The sequence below is a fragment of the Dendrobates tinctorius genome, unplaced genomic scaffold, assembly GCF_039654945.1.
Source record: "Dendrobates tinctorius isolate UK_male_01 unplaced genomic scaffold, ASM3965494v1 ptg000014l, whole genome shotgun sequence".
In the NCBI taxonomy this organism is placed as follows: Eukaryota; Metazoa; Chordata; class Amphibia; order Anura; family Dendrobatidae; genus Dendrobates; species Dendrobates tinctorius.
Genome location: NW_027361682.1, coordinates 14624526 through 14644055, shown reverse-complemented (window position 1 = coordinate 14644055; position 19530 = coordinate 14624526). Strand labels below are relative to the sequence as shown.

At 42.1% G+C, this 19530-nt stretch overlaps 1 protein-coding gene across 3 annotated transcripts in view; it reads left to right on the top strand.

Moving 5' to 3' along the window:
* USP43 (ubiquitin specific peptidase 43) overlaps nucleotides 1–19376 on the top strand; it is a 57927-nt gene extending 38551 nt beyond the window's left edge. The window contains exons 5-14 of one of the 3 annotated variants that reach the window (XM_073559658.1): nucleotides 4080–4255; nucleotides 4351–4507; nucleotides 6748–6859; nucleotides 6946–7049; nucleotides 7473–7550; nucleotides 13681–13807; nucleotides 13952–14300; nucleotides 14406–14564; nucleotides 14842–14997; nucleotides 15083–19376. In XM_073559658.1, coding sequence (XP_073415759.1) covers nucleotides 4080–4255; nucleotides 4351–4507; nucleotides 6748–6859; nucleotides 6946–7049; nucleotides 7473–7550; nucleotides 13681–13807; nucleotides 13952–14300; nucleotides 14406–14564; nucleotides 14842–14997; nucleotides 15083–16095 — 2431 coding nt within the window. In that variant the 3' untranslated portion in view covers nucleotides 16096–19376. The remainder of the gene's footprint in view (nucleotides 1–4079; nucleotides 4256–4350; nucleotides 4508–6747; nucleotides 6860–6945; nucleotides 7050–7472; nucleotides 7551–13680; nucleotides 13808–13951; nucleotides 14301–14405; nucleotides 14565–14841; nucleotides 14998–15082) is intronic. The other 2 variants (XM_073559656.1, XM_073559657.1) reach the window with 2 other exon arrangements.
* Nucleotides 19377–19530: the final 154 nt, after the last annotated feature.

Below are 19530 nucleotides of genomic sequence, written 5' to 3'. Positions count from 1 at the left end.
TTTTAGCATTTAGTGAGCATGGTAAAAAAAAAAAAACTACTGTGGAATTGCACTTTTTTTTTGCAAATTAACCACAATTATTTTATCATTTTCCAGTATCCGATATATCAAAAACCAATGGTGTCATTCAAAAGTACAACTTGTCCCGCAAAAAACAAGCCCTCACATGGCCATATTGACAGAAAAATAAAAAAGTTATGGCTCTGGGAAAAAGAGGAGCAAAAAACTGAAATTCAAAAACTGAAATACCTCTAGTCATTAACCCCTTAGTCCCATGTGACGTACTATCCCGTCCATGTGCCCTGGGACTTAATTCCCAGGGACGGGATACTACGTCACAGCGATCAGCGGCGCCCATGTGGTGAGTGCCGCTGATCGCGGCCGGGTGTCAGCTAATTGTGCCGGGTGTCAGCTGTGATAATGTGTCAGGGGCGGTCATGGACCGCCCCCGACACGTTAACCCCTTGCACGCCGCGATCAAACACTATCGCGGTGTACCGGGGGCTAAAGGGAAGCATCGGCAGGGAGGGGGCTCCCTCCGTGCTTCCCTGAGCCCCCCACAGCAACGCAATGTGCAGCGCTGCTGCGGGGGGTCTCTTTCCCTACAGGTCCCCGGATCCAAGATGGCGACGGGGACCTTCTGGGGCCTGTAGGGAGCTGACTTCCTCATGCCTGCAAAGCGCAGGCAAGGAGGAAGCCTGCAGCAGTGCCTGTGACAGATCGCTGATCTGTCACAGTGATCTGTGATGTGACAGATCAGCGATCTGTCACAGGACAGTGATGTCCCCTCTGGGACAACCTAATAAAGTTTTAAAAAAAAAAAGAAATAACTGTAAAAATAATTTTTTTAAAAATCGCTAAATAAATTGAAAAAAAAAAAATATTCCCCAATAAATTCATTTTTTGGAAATAAAAAAAGAAAAAAACAATAGAAGTACACATATTTGGTATCGCCACGTCCGTAACGACCTGCCCTATAAAACTGTCCCATTAGTTAACCCCTTTAGCGAACCCCTTAAAAAATAAAAATAAAAAACAAAGCAAAAAATGATGATTTATCATCATACCGCCGAACAAAAAGTGCAATAACGCGCGATCAAAAAGACGCATATAAATATCCATGGTACCGCTGAAAACGTCATCTTGTCCCGCAAAAAACGAGCCGCCATACTGCATCATCAGCAAAAAATAAAAAAGTTATAGCTCGCAGAATAAAGCGATGCAAAAATAATTATTTTTTATATAAAATAGTTTTCATTGCATAAAACCGCCAAAACATAAAAAAGACATAAATGAGGTATCGCTGTAACCGTACTGACCCGAAGAATAAAAGCGCTTTATCAATTTTACCGCACGCAGAATGGTGTAAACACACCCCCCCAAAAGAAATTCATGAAACGCTGGTTTTTTGTTCTTTCTGCGTCCCAAAAATCGGAATAAAAAGCGATCTAAAAATGTCACGTGCCCGAAAATGGTACCAATAAAAACGTCAACTCGTTCCGCAAAGAATAAGACCTCACATGACTCAGTGGGTCAAAATATGGAAAAATTATAGCTCTCAATATGTGGTGATGCAAAAGCTATTTTTACAATAAAAAAGCGTCTTTTAGCGTGTGACAGCTGCCAAACATAAAAACCGCCATAAATAGTAAATCAAACCCCCCGTTATCACCCCCTTAGTTAGGGAAAAATAATAAAATAAAAAAATGTATTTCCATTTTCCCATTAGGGTTAGGGCTAAAGTTAGGGCTAGGGTTAGGGCTGAGATTAGGGTTAGGGGTGTGTTGGGGTTAGGGTTGGAGTTAGAATTGGGGGTTTCCACTGTTTGGGCACATCAGGTGCTCTCCAAACGCAACATGGCGTCTGATCTCAATTCCAGCCAATCCTGCGTTGAAAAAGTCAAATGGTGCTCCTTCCCTTCCAAGCTCTGCCATGCGACCAACCAGTGTTTTACCCCCAAATATAGGGTATCAGCCTACTCAGGACAAATTGCAAAACAACTTTGGGGGTCCAATTTCTCCTGTTACCCTTAGGAAAATAAAAAATTGGGGGCAAGAATATCATTTTTGTGGAAAAAAATGATTTTATTTTCACGCCCGGGTGTTATAAACTTCTGTGAATCACTTGGGGGTTCAAAGTGCTCACCACACATCTAGATAAGTTCCTTAGGGGGTCTAGTTTCCAAAATGGGGTCACTTGTGGGGGGTTTCCACTGTTTAGGTACATCAGGGGCTCTCCAAAAGCAACATGACACCCACAGACCATTCCATCAAAGTCTGCATTCCAAATCGTCACTACTTCCATTCCGAGCCCCGACGTGTGCCCATACAGTAGTTTTCTCCCACATATGGGGTATCAGCGTACTCAGGACAAATTGGACAACAACTTTTGGGGTCCAATTTCTCCTGGTACCCTTGGGAAAATAAAAAAATTGGTGACTAATTGATCATGTTTGTGGAAAAAATACGATTTTTTTATTTTCATGCCCGGTCATTATAAACTTCTGTGAAGCCCTTGGGGGTTCAAAGTGCCCACCACACATCTAGATAAGTTCCTTGGGGGGTCTAGTTTCCAAAATGGTGTCATTTGTGGTGAGTTTCCACTGTTTAGGTACATTAGGGGCTTTCCAAACGCGACATGGTGTCCGATCTCAATTCCAGCCAAAAACGTCAAATGGCGCCGCTTCCCTTCCGAGCTCTGCCATGCGCCCAAATAGTGGTTTATCCCCACATGTGGGGTATCGGCGTACTCAGGACAAATTGTACAATAACTTTTAGGGTCCTGTTACCCTTGGGAAAATAAAAATTGGGGGTGAAAAGATCATTTTTGTGGAAAAAATATGATTTTTTTAATTGTACTGCTGTACGTTATAAACTTCTGTAAAGCCCTTGTGGGTTTAAAGTTCTCACCACATATCTAGATACGTTCCTTTGGGGGTCTAGTTTCCAAAATGGGGTCACTTGTGGGGGGTTTCCACTGTTTAGGTACATCAGGGGCTCTCCAAACGCGACATGGCGTCCGATCTGAATTCCAGCTAATTTTGCATTGGAATTGTCAAACGGCGCTCCTTCCCTTCTGAGCTCTGCCATGCGCCAAAACAGTGGTTCCCCCCCACATATCAGGTATCAGCGTACTCAGGACAAATTGCACAATAACTTTTGCAGTCCAATTTCTCCTGTTACCCTTGGTAAAATAAAAAAAATTGAACCTGAAGTATTTTTTTTGTGAAAAAAAGTTAGATGTTCATTTATTTTTAAAATATTCAAAAAATTCCTGTGACGCACCTAAAGGGTTAATAAACTTCTTGAATGTGGTTTTGAGCACCTTAAGGAGTGCAGTTTTTAGAATGGTGTCACATTTGGGTATTTTCTATCATATAGACCCCGCAAAGTGGCTTCAAATGTGATGTGGTCCGTAAAAATAAAATTGTGTTGCAAAAATGAGAAATTGCTGGTCAACTTTTAACCCTTATAACTTCCTAACAAAAAAAAATTTTGGTTCCAAAATTGTGCTGATGTAAAGTAAACATGTGGGAAATGTTACTTATCAAGTTTTTTGTGTGCCGTATCTCTGTGATTTAAGGGCATAAAAATTCAAAGTTGGGAAATTGCGAAATTTTCAAAATTTTCGCCAAATTTCCGTTTTTTTCACAAATAAACGCAAGTTATTTGAATTAAATTTTACCACTAACATGAAGTACAATATGTCACGAGAAAACAATGTCAGAATCACCGGGATCCATGGAAGCGTTTCAGAGTTATTACCTCATAAAGGGACAGTGGTCAAAATTGTAAAAATTGGCCCGGTCATGAACGTGCAAACCACCCTTGGGGGTTAAGGGATTAAAAACTAAAAAAAAATTAAGGTAAAAAATAATTAAAAATATAATGTTAAAGACCTACCCAAAAATTAAATAAAATGGCTTAAACAAGTAAATAACAAAAAAGTTAAATTAAAAATAAAATCCCAAAAATAAAGCAAAGGTAAAGTCCCTCCCCCCCCCCCCCCAAAAAAAAAAAAAAAAAGGGAAAAAGGCAACTATCACAACTTGTAATACAAAATTACAAAATAGTATTTAGTTGCTTCTTTCTATCTGCTCCTCTGCAGGTGATCCTGGTGGAGCTCCAGTCCAGCGGCTTCCAGCGATCTTTCTCTGATGATGAAGACCTCAACACCATTGCTGAGGGAGACCCGCTGTACGCCATCCAGGCCCCTGCACCCTTAAATAAACTATCGGCTTCAAGTAGGAGCTCAGGTGAGTTTAGGATTAAAGGGCAATTCCACTGCAAGGGGCTTTCACATCACAAGGAATAACCCAACAATTGGAGATGTCATTCTTTATTCTTGCAGGTTACCCTCACAGCCTCCCTTCTTCCCCCCGCTGCAGCGATCAAGATGCACCAAAGTTAACAGGAGGAGGGTCTGTCTCGACCGAGGTCTTGTCTTCAAGTTCTAAATTTCTGTTACTTCTGTGCAATTTGGAAAGTGGTAGTCAGCAGGCGATGAGGTACGTTTGCATCATTTAAAGGGACAGCTTATTTGGGGGAGGTTGAATGTACATACATTACTGATCCTGAGTTACATCCTGTATTATACTCCAGAGCTGCACTCACTATTCTGCTGGTGCAGTCACTATGTACATACATTACATTACTTATCCTGTACTGATCCTGAGTTACATCCTGTATTATACTCCAGAGCTGAACTCACTATTCCTCTGGTGGAGTCACTGTGTACATACATTACATTACTTATCCTGTACTGATCCTGAGTTACATCCTGTATTATACTCCAGAGCTGCACTCACTAGTCTGCTGGTGCAGTCACTGTGTACATACATTACATTACTTATCCTGTACTGATCCTGAGTTACATCCTGTATTATACTCCAGAGCTGCACTCACTATTCTGCTGGTGCAGTCACTGTGTACATACATTACATTACTTATCCTGTACTGATCCTGAGTTACATCCTGTATTATACTCCAGAGCTGCACTCACTATTCTGCTGGTGCAGTGACTGTGCACATACATTACATTACTCATCCTGTACTGATCCTGAGTTAAATCCTGCATTATACCCCAGAGCTGCGCTCACTATTCTGCTGGTGCAGTCACTGTGTACATACATTACATTACTTATCCTGTACTGATCCTGAGTTACATCCTGTATTATACTCCGGAGCTGCACTCACTATTCTGCTGGTGCAGTCACTGGGCACATACATTACATTACTTATCCTGTACTGATCCTGAGTTACATCCGGTATTAAACTGCAGAGCTGCAGTCAATATTCTGCTGGTGCAGTCACTGTGCACATACATTACATTACTGATCCTGAGTTACATCCTGTATTATACCCCAGAGCTGCACTCACTATTCTGCTGGTGCAGTCACTGTGTACATACATTACATTACTTATCCTGTACTGATCCTGAGTTACATCCTGTATTATACCCCAGAGCTGCACTCACTATTCTGCTGGTGCAGTCACTGTGTACATACATTACATTACTTATCCTATACTGATCCTGAGTTACATCCTGTATTATACCCCAGAGCTGCAATCACTATTCTGCTGATGCAGTCACTGTGTACATACATTACATTACTTATCCTGTACTGATCCTGAGTTACATCCTGTATTATACTCCAGAGCTGCACTCACTATTCTGCTGGTGCAGTCACTATGTACATACATTACATTACTTATCCTGTACTGACCCTGAGTTACATCCTGTATTATACTCCAGAGCTGCACTCACTATTCTGCTGGTGCAGTCACTGTGTACATACATTACATTACTTATCCTGTACTGATCCTGAGTTACATCCTGTATTATACTCCAGAGCTGCACTCACTATTCTGCTGGTGCAGTCACTATGTACATACATTACATTACTTATCCTGTACTGACCCTGAGTTACATCCTGTATTATACTCCAGAGCTGCACTCACTATTCTGCTGGTGCAGTCACTGTGTACATACATTACATTACTTATCCTGTACTGACCCTGAGTTACATCCTGTATTATACTCCAGAGCTACGTTCACTATTCTGCTGGTGCAGTCAATGTGTACATAAATTACATTAGTTATCCTGTACTGATCCTGAGTTACATCCTGTATTATACCCCAGAGCTGCACTCACTATTCTGCTGGTGCAGTCACTGTGTATATTACATTACTTATCCTGTATTGACCCTGAGTTACATCCAGTATTATACTCCAGAGCTGCACTCACTATTCTGCTGGTGCAGTCACTGTGTACATACATTACATTACTGATCCTGTACTGATCCTGAGTTACATCCAGTATTATACTCCAGAGCTGCACTCACTATTCTGCTGGTGCAGTCACTGTGTACATACATTACATTACATTACTTATCCTGTACTGATCCTGAGTTACATCCTGTATTATACCCCAGAGCTGCACTCACTATTCTGCTGGTGCAGTCACTGTGTACATATATTACATTACTTATCCTGTACTGATCCTGAGTTACCTCCTGTATTATACCCCAGAGCTGCACTCACTATTCTGCTGGTGCAGTCACTGTGTACATACATTGCTGATTCTGTACTGATCCTAAGTTACATCCGGTATTATACTCCAGAGCTGCACTCACTATTCTGCTGTTATTTATTGGACACATTTAGGCAAGTTCCCTCCTGTTTCCTTGCATTGCTCACTGAAGCTCTTGCATAAGGAATAGCTGATTTTTGTCTTGCTTTGGCCAGGTTTGGACCTCCGCTAATATTACGGGAAGACAGGGCAGTATCTTGGGATCAACTGCAGCAGAACCTCGTGGGAAAGATCCGATATTTGATGAGAAGCGAGGCAAACCCTCCAGTAGGTACCTGCCTGGGGCTGAGCGCTGGATTTCTGGCTGCTTGCTGTCACCTTATAGAGATGTTATCTCTGTTCTGTCCCTACAGAGCGGAGGAGTGATTTTTAATATCCGAGTGGTGGGGGCGCCAGTGAGCAGCTGTTATTTGTCATCGAAGGACACCCGACCCCTACAACATCCATCTGTGAGCAGGTTAGTTGCTCCCTTGTTATAAGGCCTTTATAAAGAGTGATTGAACCCCATATGCCAAAAAATGAGGCACTGAGAAGACCTAGAGTTACCCGAAATAACCTGGGGCCAATCGCGGCCATCTAATCCTATAAGATAATATTGTAGGAGATTTTGGATAGTACTGTGGCTGAAAGGGTTATCTGCGACCTGTCTGTTCTGTGACTGCCACCTACTGGCTGGTTTGGCTACTGCACAATTTTTGCAAAGTGAACTATTGAGACTGTTGTGCAGCCAAGAGCCGCCATGATTACAGCTGTATACTGGGTCGGGAGGGAGAATATTAGTAATACGTAGTGGCAAGCATGCGCCTGTATGTAGCACTGCTGACTGTGTGACCATGCCCACCTCTGGAGTGCCCATCAGCTGCTCTTGTTGTTATGATAGGGCTCTGCAACTCTCCGGGTCTGGAGGACCACCCCATGTGAAGCTAGCGATAGAGTGGGATCCCAGAAGCAAAGAGAGGTATGTAAGGGAGATAATTCAGATACATACACACATATGTACGCTCGGAGATACGCAAACTTACACAAACAGGAGTGGGACAAGCTACCTTGGTGCCATACGGGCTTAAAAACTCATCGCCCTATTCCTGAACACAAACATGGACGCATGCATACATACAAACATGGACGCATGCATACATACAAACATGGACGCATGCATACATACAAACATGGACTCATGCATACATACAAACATGGACGCATGCATGCATACATACAAACATGGACGCATGCATGCATACAAACATGGACGCATGCATGCATACAAACATGGACGCATGCATACATACAAACATGGACGCATGCATACATACAAACATGGACTCATGCATACATACAAACATGGACGCATGCATGCATACATACAAACCTGGACGCATGCATACATACAAACCTGGACGCATGCATGCATACAAACCTGGACGCATGCATGCATACAAACCTGGACGCATGCATGCATACAAACCTGGACGCATGCATGCATACAAACCTGGACGCATGCATGCATACAAACCTGGACGCATGCATGCATACAAACCTGGACGCATGCATGCATACAAACCTGGACGCATGCATGCATACAAACCTGGACGCATGCATGCATACAAACCTGGACGCATGCATGCATACAAACCTGGACGCATGCATGCATACAAACCTGGACGCATGCATGCATACAAACCTGGACGCATGCATGCATACAAACCTGGACGCATGCATTCATACATACAAACATGGACGCATGCATTCATACATACAAACATGGACGCATGCATTCATACATACAAACATGGACGCATGCATTCATACATACAAACATGGACGCATGCATTCATACAAACGTGGACGCATGCATTCATACAAACGTGGACGCATGCATTCATACAAACGTGGACGCATGCATTCATACAAACGTGGACGCATGCATTCATACAAACGTGGACTCATGCATTCATACAAACGTGGACGCATGCATTCATACAAACGTGGACTCATGCATTCATACAAACGTGGACGCATGCATTCATACAAACGTGGACGCATGCATTCATACAAACGTGGACGCATGCATTCATACAAACGTGGACGCATGCATTCATACAAACGTGGACGCATGCATTCATACAAACGTGGACGCATGCATTCATACAAACGTGGACGCATGCATTCATACAAACGTGGACGCATGCATTCATACAAACGTGGACGCATGCATTCATACAAACGTGGACGCATGCATTCATACAAACGTGGACGCATGCATTCATACAAACGTGGACGCATGCATTCATACAAACGTGGACGCATGCATTCATACAAACGTGGACGCATGCATTCATACAAACGTGGACGCATGCATTCATACAAACGTGGACGCATGCATTCATACAAACGTGGACGCATGCATTCATACAAACGTGGACGCATGCATTCATACAAACGTGGACGCATGCATTCATACAAACGTGGACGCATGCATTCATACAAACGTGGACGCATGCATTCATACAAACGTGGACTCATGCATTCATACAAACGTGGACGCATGCATTCATACAAACGTGGACGCATGCATTCATACAAACGTGGACGCATGCATTCATACAAACATGGACGCATGCATTCATACAAACATGGACGCATGCATTCATACAAACATGGACGCATGCATTCATACAAACATGGACGCATGCATTCATACAAACATGGACGCATGCATTCATACAAACATGGACGCATGCATTCATACAAACATGGACGCATGCATTCATACAAACATGGACGCATGCATTCATACATACAAACATGGACGCATGCATTCATACATACAAACATGGACGCATGCATTCATACATACAAACATGGACTCATGCATTCATACATACAAACATGGACTCATGCATTCATACATACAAACATGGACTCATGCATTCATACATACAAACATGGACTCATGCATTCATACATACAAACATGGACTCATGCATTCATACAAACATGGACTCATGCATTCATACAAACATGGACTCATGCATTCATACAAACATGGACTCATGCATTCATACAAACATGGACTCATGCATTCATACAAACATGGACTCATGCATTCATGCATACAAACATGGACGCATGCATTCATGCATACAAACATGGACGCATGCATTCATGCATACAAACATGGACGCATGCATTCATGCATACAAACATGGACGCATGCATTCATGCATACAAACATGGACGCATGCATTCATGCATACAAACATGGACTCATGCATTCATGCATACAAACATGGACGCATGCATTCACGCATACAAACATGGACGCATGCATTCACGCATACAAACATGGACGCATGCATACAAACATGGACGCATGCATTCATGCATACAAACATGGACGCATGCATTCATGCATACAAACATGGACGCATGCATTCATGCATACAAACATGGACGCATGCATTCATGCATACAAACATGGACGCATGCATTCATGCATACAAACATGGACGCATGCATTCATGCATACAAACATGGAAGCGTATGTATATACAGCTCTGGCAAAAGATTAAGAGAGCACGGCTCAGTTTTATAAAAATCAGCTTCTCTACATGTCTGAGAGCCATTCCACTCCAGTGTCAGATGAATTCCAACCAAAGTACACCTCATTCTACTTAATGTGCTTCTGATTAGGTGATCACCTGAACCAAATCTTATTTAACGAAGGAAAATATAAAAAACCCTGCTGTGGTGTTCACAATCCTCTTGCAATAGGACAAGCTGGATGGCAAAACAAGTGCTAGTAATATCCCAAAAGTAATAGGAATGAAAAAATAACTTACCCACGCCAAAGGAGTTGAAAAGAAAAGTCTTGAGTGAGGAAAATAAGGGCTCAATTCTGGCTTTACTAGCAGATGGATACAGTGAGCGTCATGTTGCCTCGATCCTTAAAATTTCTAAGACGTCAGTCCATTACAACAAGGTCAAGCAGCAGACATTGGGGACAACAAAGCTACAGACTGGCAGAGGGCGAGAACGACTCTCCACTGACCGGGATGACCGTTATCTTATTCGAATGTCACTCAGCAACCACAGGATGATATCAAGTGACCTACAAAAAGAATAGCAAATGGCAGCTGGGGTGAAGTGCACCGCAAGAACAGTTCATAACAGGCTCCTAGAGGCAGGGCTCAAGTCATGTAAAGCTAGAAAAAAGCCTTTCATCAATCAGAAGCAAAGAAGAGCCAGGCTGAAGTTTGCCAAGACCATAAGGATTGGACCGTAGAGGACATGAGTAAGGTAATCTTCTCTGATGAGTCTAATTTTCAGATTTGCTCAACACCTGGTCATCTAATGGTTAGACGGAGACCTGGAGAGGCGTACAAGCCTCAGTGCCTTGCACCCACTATGAAATTTGGTTGAGGATCGGTGATGATCTGGGGATGCTTCAGCAAGGCTGGAATTGGGCAGGTTAATCTTTGTGAAGGACGTATGAATCAAGCTGCATACAAGGTTATCCTGGAAAAACAGTTGATTCCGTCTGCTCAGGCAATGTTCCCCAACTCAGAGGACTGGTTTTTCCAGCAGGACAATGCGCCATGCCACACAGCTAGGTCAATCAATGTGTGGATGAAGGACCACCACATCAATTCACTATCATGGCCAGCCCAATCTCCAGACCTGAACCCCATTGAAAACCTCTGGAATGTAATCAAGAGGAAGATGGATAGTCACATGCCATCAGACAAAGAAGAACTGCTGATGTGTGTACCAGGAGTGGCATAAGGTCACCCAAAAGCAGTGTGATAGACTGGTGGAAAGCATGCCAAGATGCATGAAATCTGTGATTATAAATCAGGGATATTTCACAAAATATTGATTTCTGATTTCTTCCTGAGTTAAAACATTAGTATTGCTGTATCTAAACGATTATGAACTTGTTTTCTTAGCATTATTTGAGGTCTGAAAACACTGGTTCTTTTATTTAATTTTGGCCATCTCTCCTTTTCAGAAAAAAAAATACAACATTTAGTGCTTGGAAATTCGGAGACATGTTGTCAGTAGTTTATAGAATACAAGAGCAATTTATATTTTACTCAAAAATATACCTATAAAGAGAACATTTTGCAGTGGTCTCTTAATTTTTGCCAGAGCTGTACATACAAGCGTGGACTCGTGCATACATACAAGCGTGGATTCATGCATACATACAAGCGTGGACTCGTGCATGCATACAAGCGTGGACTCGTGCATGCATACAAGCGTGGACTCGTGCATGCATACAAGCGTGGACTCGTGCATGCACACAAGCGTGGACTCGTGCATGCACACAAGCGTGGACTCGCGCATGCACACAAGCGTGGACTCGCGCATGCACACAAGCGTGGACTCGCGCATGCACACGAGCGTGGACTCGCGCATGCACACGAGCGTGGACTCGCGCATGCACACGAGCGTGGACTCGCGCATGCACACGAGCGTGGACTCGCGCATGCACACGAGCGTGGACTCGCGCATGCACACGAGCGTGGACTCGCGCATGCACACAAGCGTGGACTCGCGCATGCACACAAGCGTGGACTCGTGCATACAAACATACATTCATATACACACCTGCAGTCCACTTAGGCTGTTTTACATATTTAGTGTAAGTTTCCGTTTTACAACAAAATAAACTGAGCAAAATATGATATAGTTCCATTAAAGTATCTTCACATGTGTATACATACACACCGTACATGTATACATATACACACATATATATTCACACACTTACATAATACATACCCACTGAATGTTGTTATAAACACTTCACTGGTGAAGTGATGGAGGGGAGATGCGTGTCACTGGGCATGATGGCATCAGTGACGTAAAACCAGAATAATTTCCTCCAACACACTACGTGTTGGGACGGTTTATTGAGTTATATTATGGGCTGTTTTTAGTGGACCTCCATAGAGCGGGTCCACCGTATCTCCACATGCATAGTCCTGACAGGACCTGTATGATAACAAGATCATGTGATCAGTCACATGATGGAGGGAGTCACAAGGTCTGGGCTTAAATGGCTGATTGCCAAAGCTTTCAGTGTTCAGTGGTTCCTGGAGAGATGGGACTCCAGGAAAGTGTGTGCTCAACCTGAACTGTAGGCATTGCTGCCTGTGAGCGATTCCCACTAGGAAAAGGACTGTTTTTTTTTTTTTTTTTTTGTTTGTTTCTTTGTTTTGCCCAGAGGGCCGTATTTACTTTCCCAAGCTTGATTTATGCTGTCTACAATAAACCAAGCCTTTTCTTAAAGAGACAGTGTTCCGGTTATACCTCTGTGTCCAGCCAAGATAACAGCTCTCCAACAATTGAGATATACACGCATGTATATATAGACTCTTCCCATTCATAAATACATACAGTGTACACTCGTACATATATTCACTAATGTCCATTGATACACACTGCATAGTCATATATGCACATACTGTAGTCATGCAGACTCATACATAGAGGTACACGCTGCACATTCATACATTTAGATTTATATACAAACTGTACATTAATACATACAATGCTCATCATAAAAAAACACATGTACTACATTCATACACACACTGTACATATATAGTAGTCACTCAATGTACAGTCATACATATGAATACACACACATCCATACACTTGGTGTACATTAAAACATAAGCACAATCACAATTACATACGTTCACATACATACAGTACATTTTACATTTATACATGCGCATATACATTCACACATACTGTACATTCATACACACGCGCAGTGCACGCACGCCTTCACACTCCTATACATAAACACACTATACATTCATACTGACACACTTCTTTAAATACACACATGATTTATATTCATACATGCATAAACCCATAAACTATACATTCCTACATACACATACTGTATATTCAAATAGATACATCTTCATTCTCACAAACATACAAATACACGCGCATACATTTTTAGACACACTCTCATACCTTCATACTTTCATGCCATACAGACCCCCTATACATGGCCTATAGTGTTGGCATAATTTGGCTTATTCCATTATATGACTCTCTTGAAGATTGTTTGGGAGTATCCAGGAAGAAGTGGTTCAGGATGATGAATCTGTAAGGAGCCAACAACTGGACCACCAGCAGCAGATCTGCACCTTGGACGAGTGCTTTCAGCTGTATACGAAGGAAGAACAGGTAAGGGGCAGCCCATAGGTGTCTAATAATACAGAGCAGCCATGTGCTAGACTCTGATTGCTTTTGGTTGAAACAAATATGGACATACATAAAATTATACAATTTCTGTAACTGGTGTCACATGTTTACCTTTTTCCTCCACAGTTGGCTCCAGATGATGCCTGGAGGTGCCCACACTGTAAGATTCTGCAGCAAGGTACAGTGAAACTGAGCCTATGGACTCTGCCTGATATCCTCATCATTCATCTTAAGAGGTTCCGGCAGGTTGGTGGCCGTAGGAACAAGTTGTCTACTCTAGTCAAGTTCCCCTTGGCAGGGATGGACATGGCACCACATGTGGTTAAGAGGGGCCAGGGAAACAAACGCCCCTTAGGACAATGGTCATCCTGGAAGCAGCCTCCATGCCAACTGGAGAATGGGCACCTGGATGTGTTGTACGATTTGTATGCAGTATGTAACCACCATGGAAGTTTACAAGGAGGTCACTACACAGGTGGGTCACAAAGCCATCCCGATGACTTGAAAATCACATTGTGGTGTACACTGGCACCTAGGGTAAAAATGATACTGCTCTGACTATATCCTCTTGTGCCTTTAGCCTTCTGCAGGAACTCTTTGGATGCCCGATGGTACAGCTATGATGACAATAATGTAGAACGTGTTCTTGAGGAGGATGTCTGTACCCGAGGGGCCTATCTCCTCTTCTACCAAAAGAGAAATGCTATTCCAGTTTGGTCTGCTAGCAGCTCGGTTAAAGGTATGGTCTGATTTGTTGTGTTCTCCATGATGGTCAGTAGGACTTTTTCATGGCTGGGCTGGGAAGAAGAGGGGTGTTATTTTTGGCTGGTTGGTCTTTTTTGTGCTATCAACTACGAGGTGAGAAGTATGGATTATGGTTGTCAAGATATGTAGAACCTCAATCATATTTCCACATTGGGGAATTGGGGATAGTGGAGAATGTCATGATTTGGTAATTTCATAGTTAAGAGTCTTGACCTAAAATGAGTTGTACTAATTCTTGGATGTAACTGCAGGATCCACAAGCTCAACCATGTCTGATCACTGGGTCCTAAGACTAAGTGGAAGCAAGAGAGAAAGTCTAGTATCTTGGGCAACCACGAACTGCACACCAGTGCCAAAAATACCAGACTCCCCCATCTTTCTAGAGACGGAGAAGAACATGGAGAAAGGTATCTACATTGCCTTGCAGATAAGTCTGGGTAGATTGATAGTTACTTGATCATGTTTCTAAAATGTTCCATTAATTTTTTGTAGGGTCAAAGTCTTTTGTCCGAGGAGCAAAGGGTCGAAGTGCAAGTATGAAGGTTTCATCGGCTTCTAAAATTAAGTTGAGCATCAGTAAGGCAATGCCTCTCCGGTGGTCATTTGGATCTAAGGACAAAGCAAAGCCTGAAACTCGTGAGCTTGTGGAATACTTGGAGTCGGGAAGACGTCCGAAGTACACTAATGAGCCCATTGTGCCCGTGATGACTAAACCAGAAAAGTCATCCAATGGAATTCCGCCCAATCTCAACCAATCAACTAGCCATAGTGCCAATGGAACCAGCTCTGCAAGTGGACAGTCCAGAGCATTGTCATCATCTTCAAAGACAGATACTTTGAGGGGTAAGTCAAAAGAGAGACTGGCCCACCAGGACAGTACTGAGCAGGCTGGAAAGGGAGTTGCGTCCACACAGTCCCAAAGTAAAGATAGGACCTCAAACAGTAATGGGCTCGTGGGTATAAATTGCTCAGCCTCAAATAATGCAGTAAAAGTCAAAGCTTCTTCAGGTCAAAAGGGGGACATTAACCAAAGACATCATACAAACGTTGGAGATCACAGATTAGACAAGATTAAACTCTCTGAAGTTGAATCAGAAGTGAAATCAACCAAGATGAGGACAAATTTACAAAGGAAAGAGCCTAAGTGGCAGACTGGTTCTGAGACCCCTACCCCATCCGAGCTACATAACTGTATCTCCCGGACTTCTCTATCCAATGGGGTTGTGGTGGATGATGGAAGGACTAGTGGTACATTGCCACGGAGGCAGAAGGAGGATAATAAATCTAAAATGGACATCAGACGAGCGCATAGTTCAACTAACGTCCAGACGAAAGCAGAATGGACTATGAAGAGGTCAGCTACTCTGTATAGAAATGGAAGCGCGCCACATCAACCCACTAGACAGATGGCTACTGAGAAGGCATCTTCAAGTACTTTACAAAGAATGAAATATCAAACTTCCTCCCTGGGCAGGAAGAAAACTGTGCCTGAGTCCAGCTTCTAATGACTCTGTACATGCCTTATGAGCCTCCTGGCCAAAAAATTGGTGGCCCTGTGGTCAGCTCAAAATTTTGATATACCGCCAGATTGTATAGGAAAATATTCACTGAAAACACCTTTCATCCTTCTTGATTTTTCAAAAGTGCCAAAAGCGGATAAAGGTGGGTCTGATCTTCTAGCAGAAAATGTATGATAATCAAGCAGGGCTTCCATGGTTTATGTCTACCTTTCATAATAGGCGCAGACTTCTTCCCATTTTTTTTGTGGCACTGTTATTGTGGTATAAAGCATAACCCTAGAAGACCCGCTAGTTTGTTCCTTGAGACTGAAGGTCCAGCCCAAAAAACTATCACATTAGAGTCCCATTAGTGACCTGAGGTAGGGTCCACCATGAAGCCCTGTGTCTGATTTCCACTGGGTGAAACAGCGGTCAGTGGGCCTCTTCAGCACTATTGGGCTTCCTGATTGTTTGAGAACTCGTTATGTATTACTTGATTGCCTAAAAAGCCTCTTTGGCAAGTAGAGTGGGACCTCTGAAACTGGCATCGGAAGTAGGGAAGTTTTTGGGACTGTCTACTGTCTCCTTGCATCTCCTAACTCTACACCCCTATAGGTAGTTTTTTTTTTTTTTTTGGCTAACAATACAAAAGTTGTATCTCGTTTGGTAAAATAGTTAAGTTGTTCCAAAAACCAGATGAGATCTCCCACATTTGGTTGGGGGTTCACAAAACAACGCCGCTTCTTTCTAGCCCGCAATATGAAGGACTTTGAATCACAAGTGCAATAATAGACTGTAGTCATTGGCTCGGTGCACAGAATGACTGCCGCCCCTTGGGGTGCAAATACTTAATGAAGTCATTTTGCGTTAAAAATTGAAATACAAAAAATTTTTATTTTAGAAAACTACTAGACTGTTTCTTAGGGTGCGCAATGTACATACCGGATATTATACTGATGTAATTATTATTTGTTATGGAACCTTATTTTAACCTTTTAAAGGATCATTCCCACCTTCATGAATGGATATTGCCAGATATTGCTTGTTATAGGAGTTCTCCGGAATTTTAACATTGGCGGCCTATCCTTAGGGGGTAGGTCCTCTGTGTCTGATCGGTGGTGGTGTCACATGGCACCGCCGACAATCAACTGTGTGGTGTTGGCCGGAACTGCTTTGTCAACTGTATAGTGACCGCACATCCACCACTTATTGTTTTGACTGGGGGGGGGTTGTGCATCACCCGGCCGCGGTCACTATAGAGTCGACAGAGCTGTGCTGTGTAACTGAGCAGTTCTGCCGCCGACATTGATTGGTGGGGTACTAAGTGTCACATGCCGCCGATCAGACATCGATGACGTATACCAAGGATAGGCCATTAATGTTAAAGTCCTGGACAACCTCTGTAAATACAATCAATTTTTGCAATTTACGGTTTACTTCAATTTTCAGTCGTTCGAAGTGTTAATTTCTAAAAAAAAATGGCCGCAAATTTTAATAAGAAGCAAATTGCAAAAGGGCTTGGTTTTTACAAGCGCTGTCCAACAATATTCATGTACGAAGATGGAAACGGCCCTTTGAAATCTAGGTTTGCGTAATTGAAGGGTGTGTAGACTTTTACAATCTCTATTCAATTGCTCTGATCAATTTAACACCAAAGAAAATGAAGTGACTTTATAAATCAGTTTTAAAAAACCCTCCAACCGTTTTATGTATACAGTTCCCATGTATACATTTGTCTCCATGGTTACAGACTACAAGCAACTCTTTTTACATGTTCCCCCAAACTTCTTACTAAACTATTGAACATACGGTATATTAGATGGAAGTAAGGATCTCAGTGAATGGCGTGTGACTGTAGTATCTGACTACACAAGGGTTGTTTGTAGTCTGTAACCATGGCGACACATAGGCCTGCATAGGAGCTGGAGACACACGTTATGGTGCAAACTGTTTTTGCAAAGTTGCATCATTTTTTTTTTTTTTATTAGATGCTATGGAGCGTTAAAATATAATATATGCAAAAGTATACAGACCCTTTAATTACATGTATACTTCAATGACTCGATATTATGCATAGACATAATATAATTAATCTCAGGTAAGGCTGAAATATATACACAGTGGAGAGTTCCAGTAATCCAGCATCTGATAGTCCAGAACGTCTGGATTAAGGCTGTTCTGTGTATGTGTGTATACAGCATGTGTTAATAAATGAAGGGTTGATCCAAAAATGTAAGTTTTTTTCTTCACAACTATGTAAATCTGTACAGTGTCAAATTTTAATCCATCTCAGGGGCTCGGAAATTTTTAGGGGAAAAAATACATTTTAACATTCTTGCACTGAATCATATGGGAATATTTCCTCGAAGGGATTTAAGAAATAATTATATTTCTTTGCATATATGTGAAAATGTAATTTCACAAGGGTGGTGGCCATTTTTTAGACTTAACTGAATAGAAGATCCTAAAATGGCTGCTCTTCTGAAGAGACAACTTTAGGAAAACTATTTAGAAGAGAAATTGCTTTTGTAACCCCTAGCGACCAATCACAGCGCAGCTTCCATTTTACCAGGACAGTTTGAAAAATGAAAGCTGAGCTCTGATTGGTTGCTATAGGCAACAAAGGCGATTCTCATAAATGAGGCCTAGTGTTTATATATTATTAGAAGGCCTGATTTTACCAAACATCCCAACATCTTAAGACTGGATTTCTGGACATTGTGCGCTCACGCCCCAAACTACGTAGACTCCCTGTTTAATGCAAGTTTTATAAACTTCGGCACCAGCCTCATCTATAAAATCACACTGTATCCCACCATTGTAATAAAATCATGTACAGATGATTTAATAATGAAATCTAGCAGACATGTAGACCTATATTTTAGAGGGGGTGTCCAGAATTAGCAAAACGTGGCTGCTTTCCTTCACAAACAGCGCCCCACCTGACTTGGAGTTGTGAGTGGTATTGCAGTTCTGCTCCATTGAAGTTGCAATACCTGATACTACCTATAGACCTGCGTGGTGCTGTTTTTTTATTGGGTCATTCAAAATAATAATAATTAAGAAAAAAAAATGGCTGCCACCATGAGTTAACTGTACACTTTAAAGGCACCTCAAATATAATGTTTCTCAAACGTGAAGAGTTAAATATAAAGTCTATTTATTATGGCTAGATATATAATGTCTATTGCCAGACAGGCCTTATGAAGGCTGATATTTGGTAAGAAGCAGGTAAAAAAAATGTTTTTATGATGAATTTCTATGCAATAAAAATTATTTTTACTGAATTTTTTTGTGCCCTTTGATTTTCTCCATTTCTTATTTCTGAATTAAAATGTAAGTGGCCATAATGTGTAATGGTCTCAACTTATGGCTTTCCAGAAGTTTGATAAACTTTAACCCCCAGTCCCAGCAAGTCCTGGCAGCCTAAAGGGCATGAAT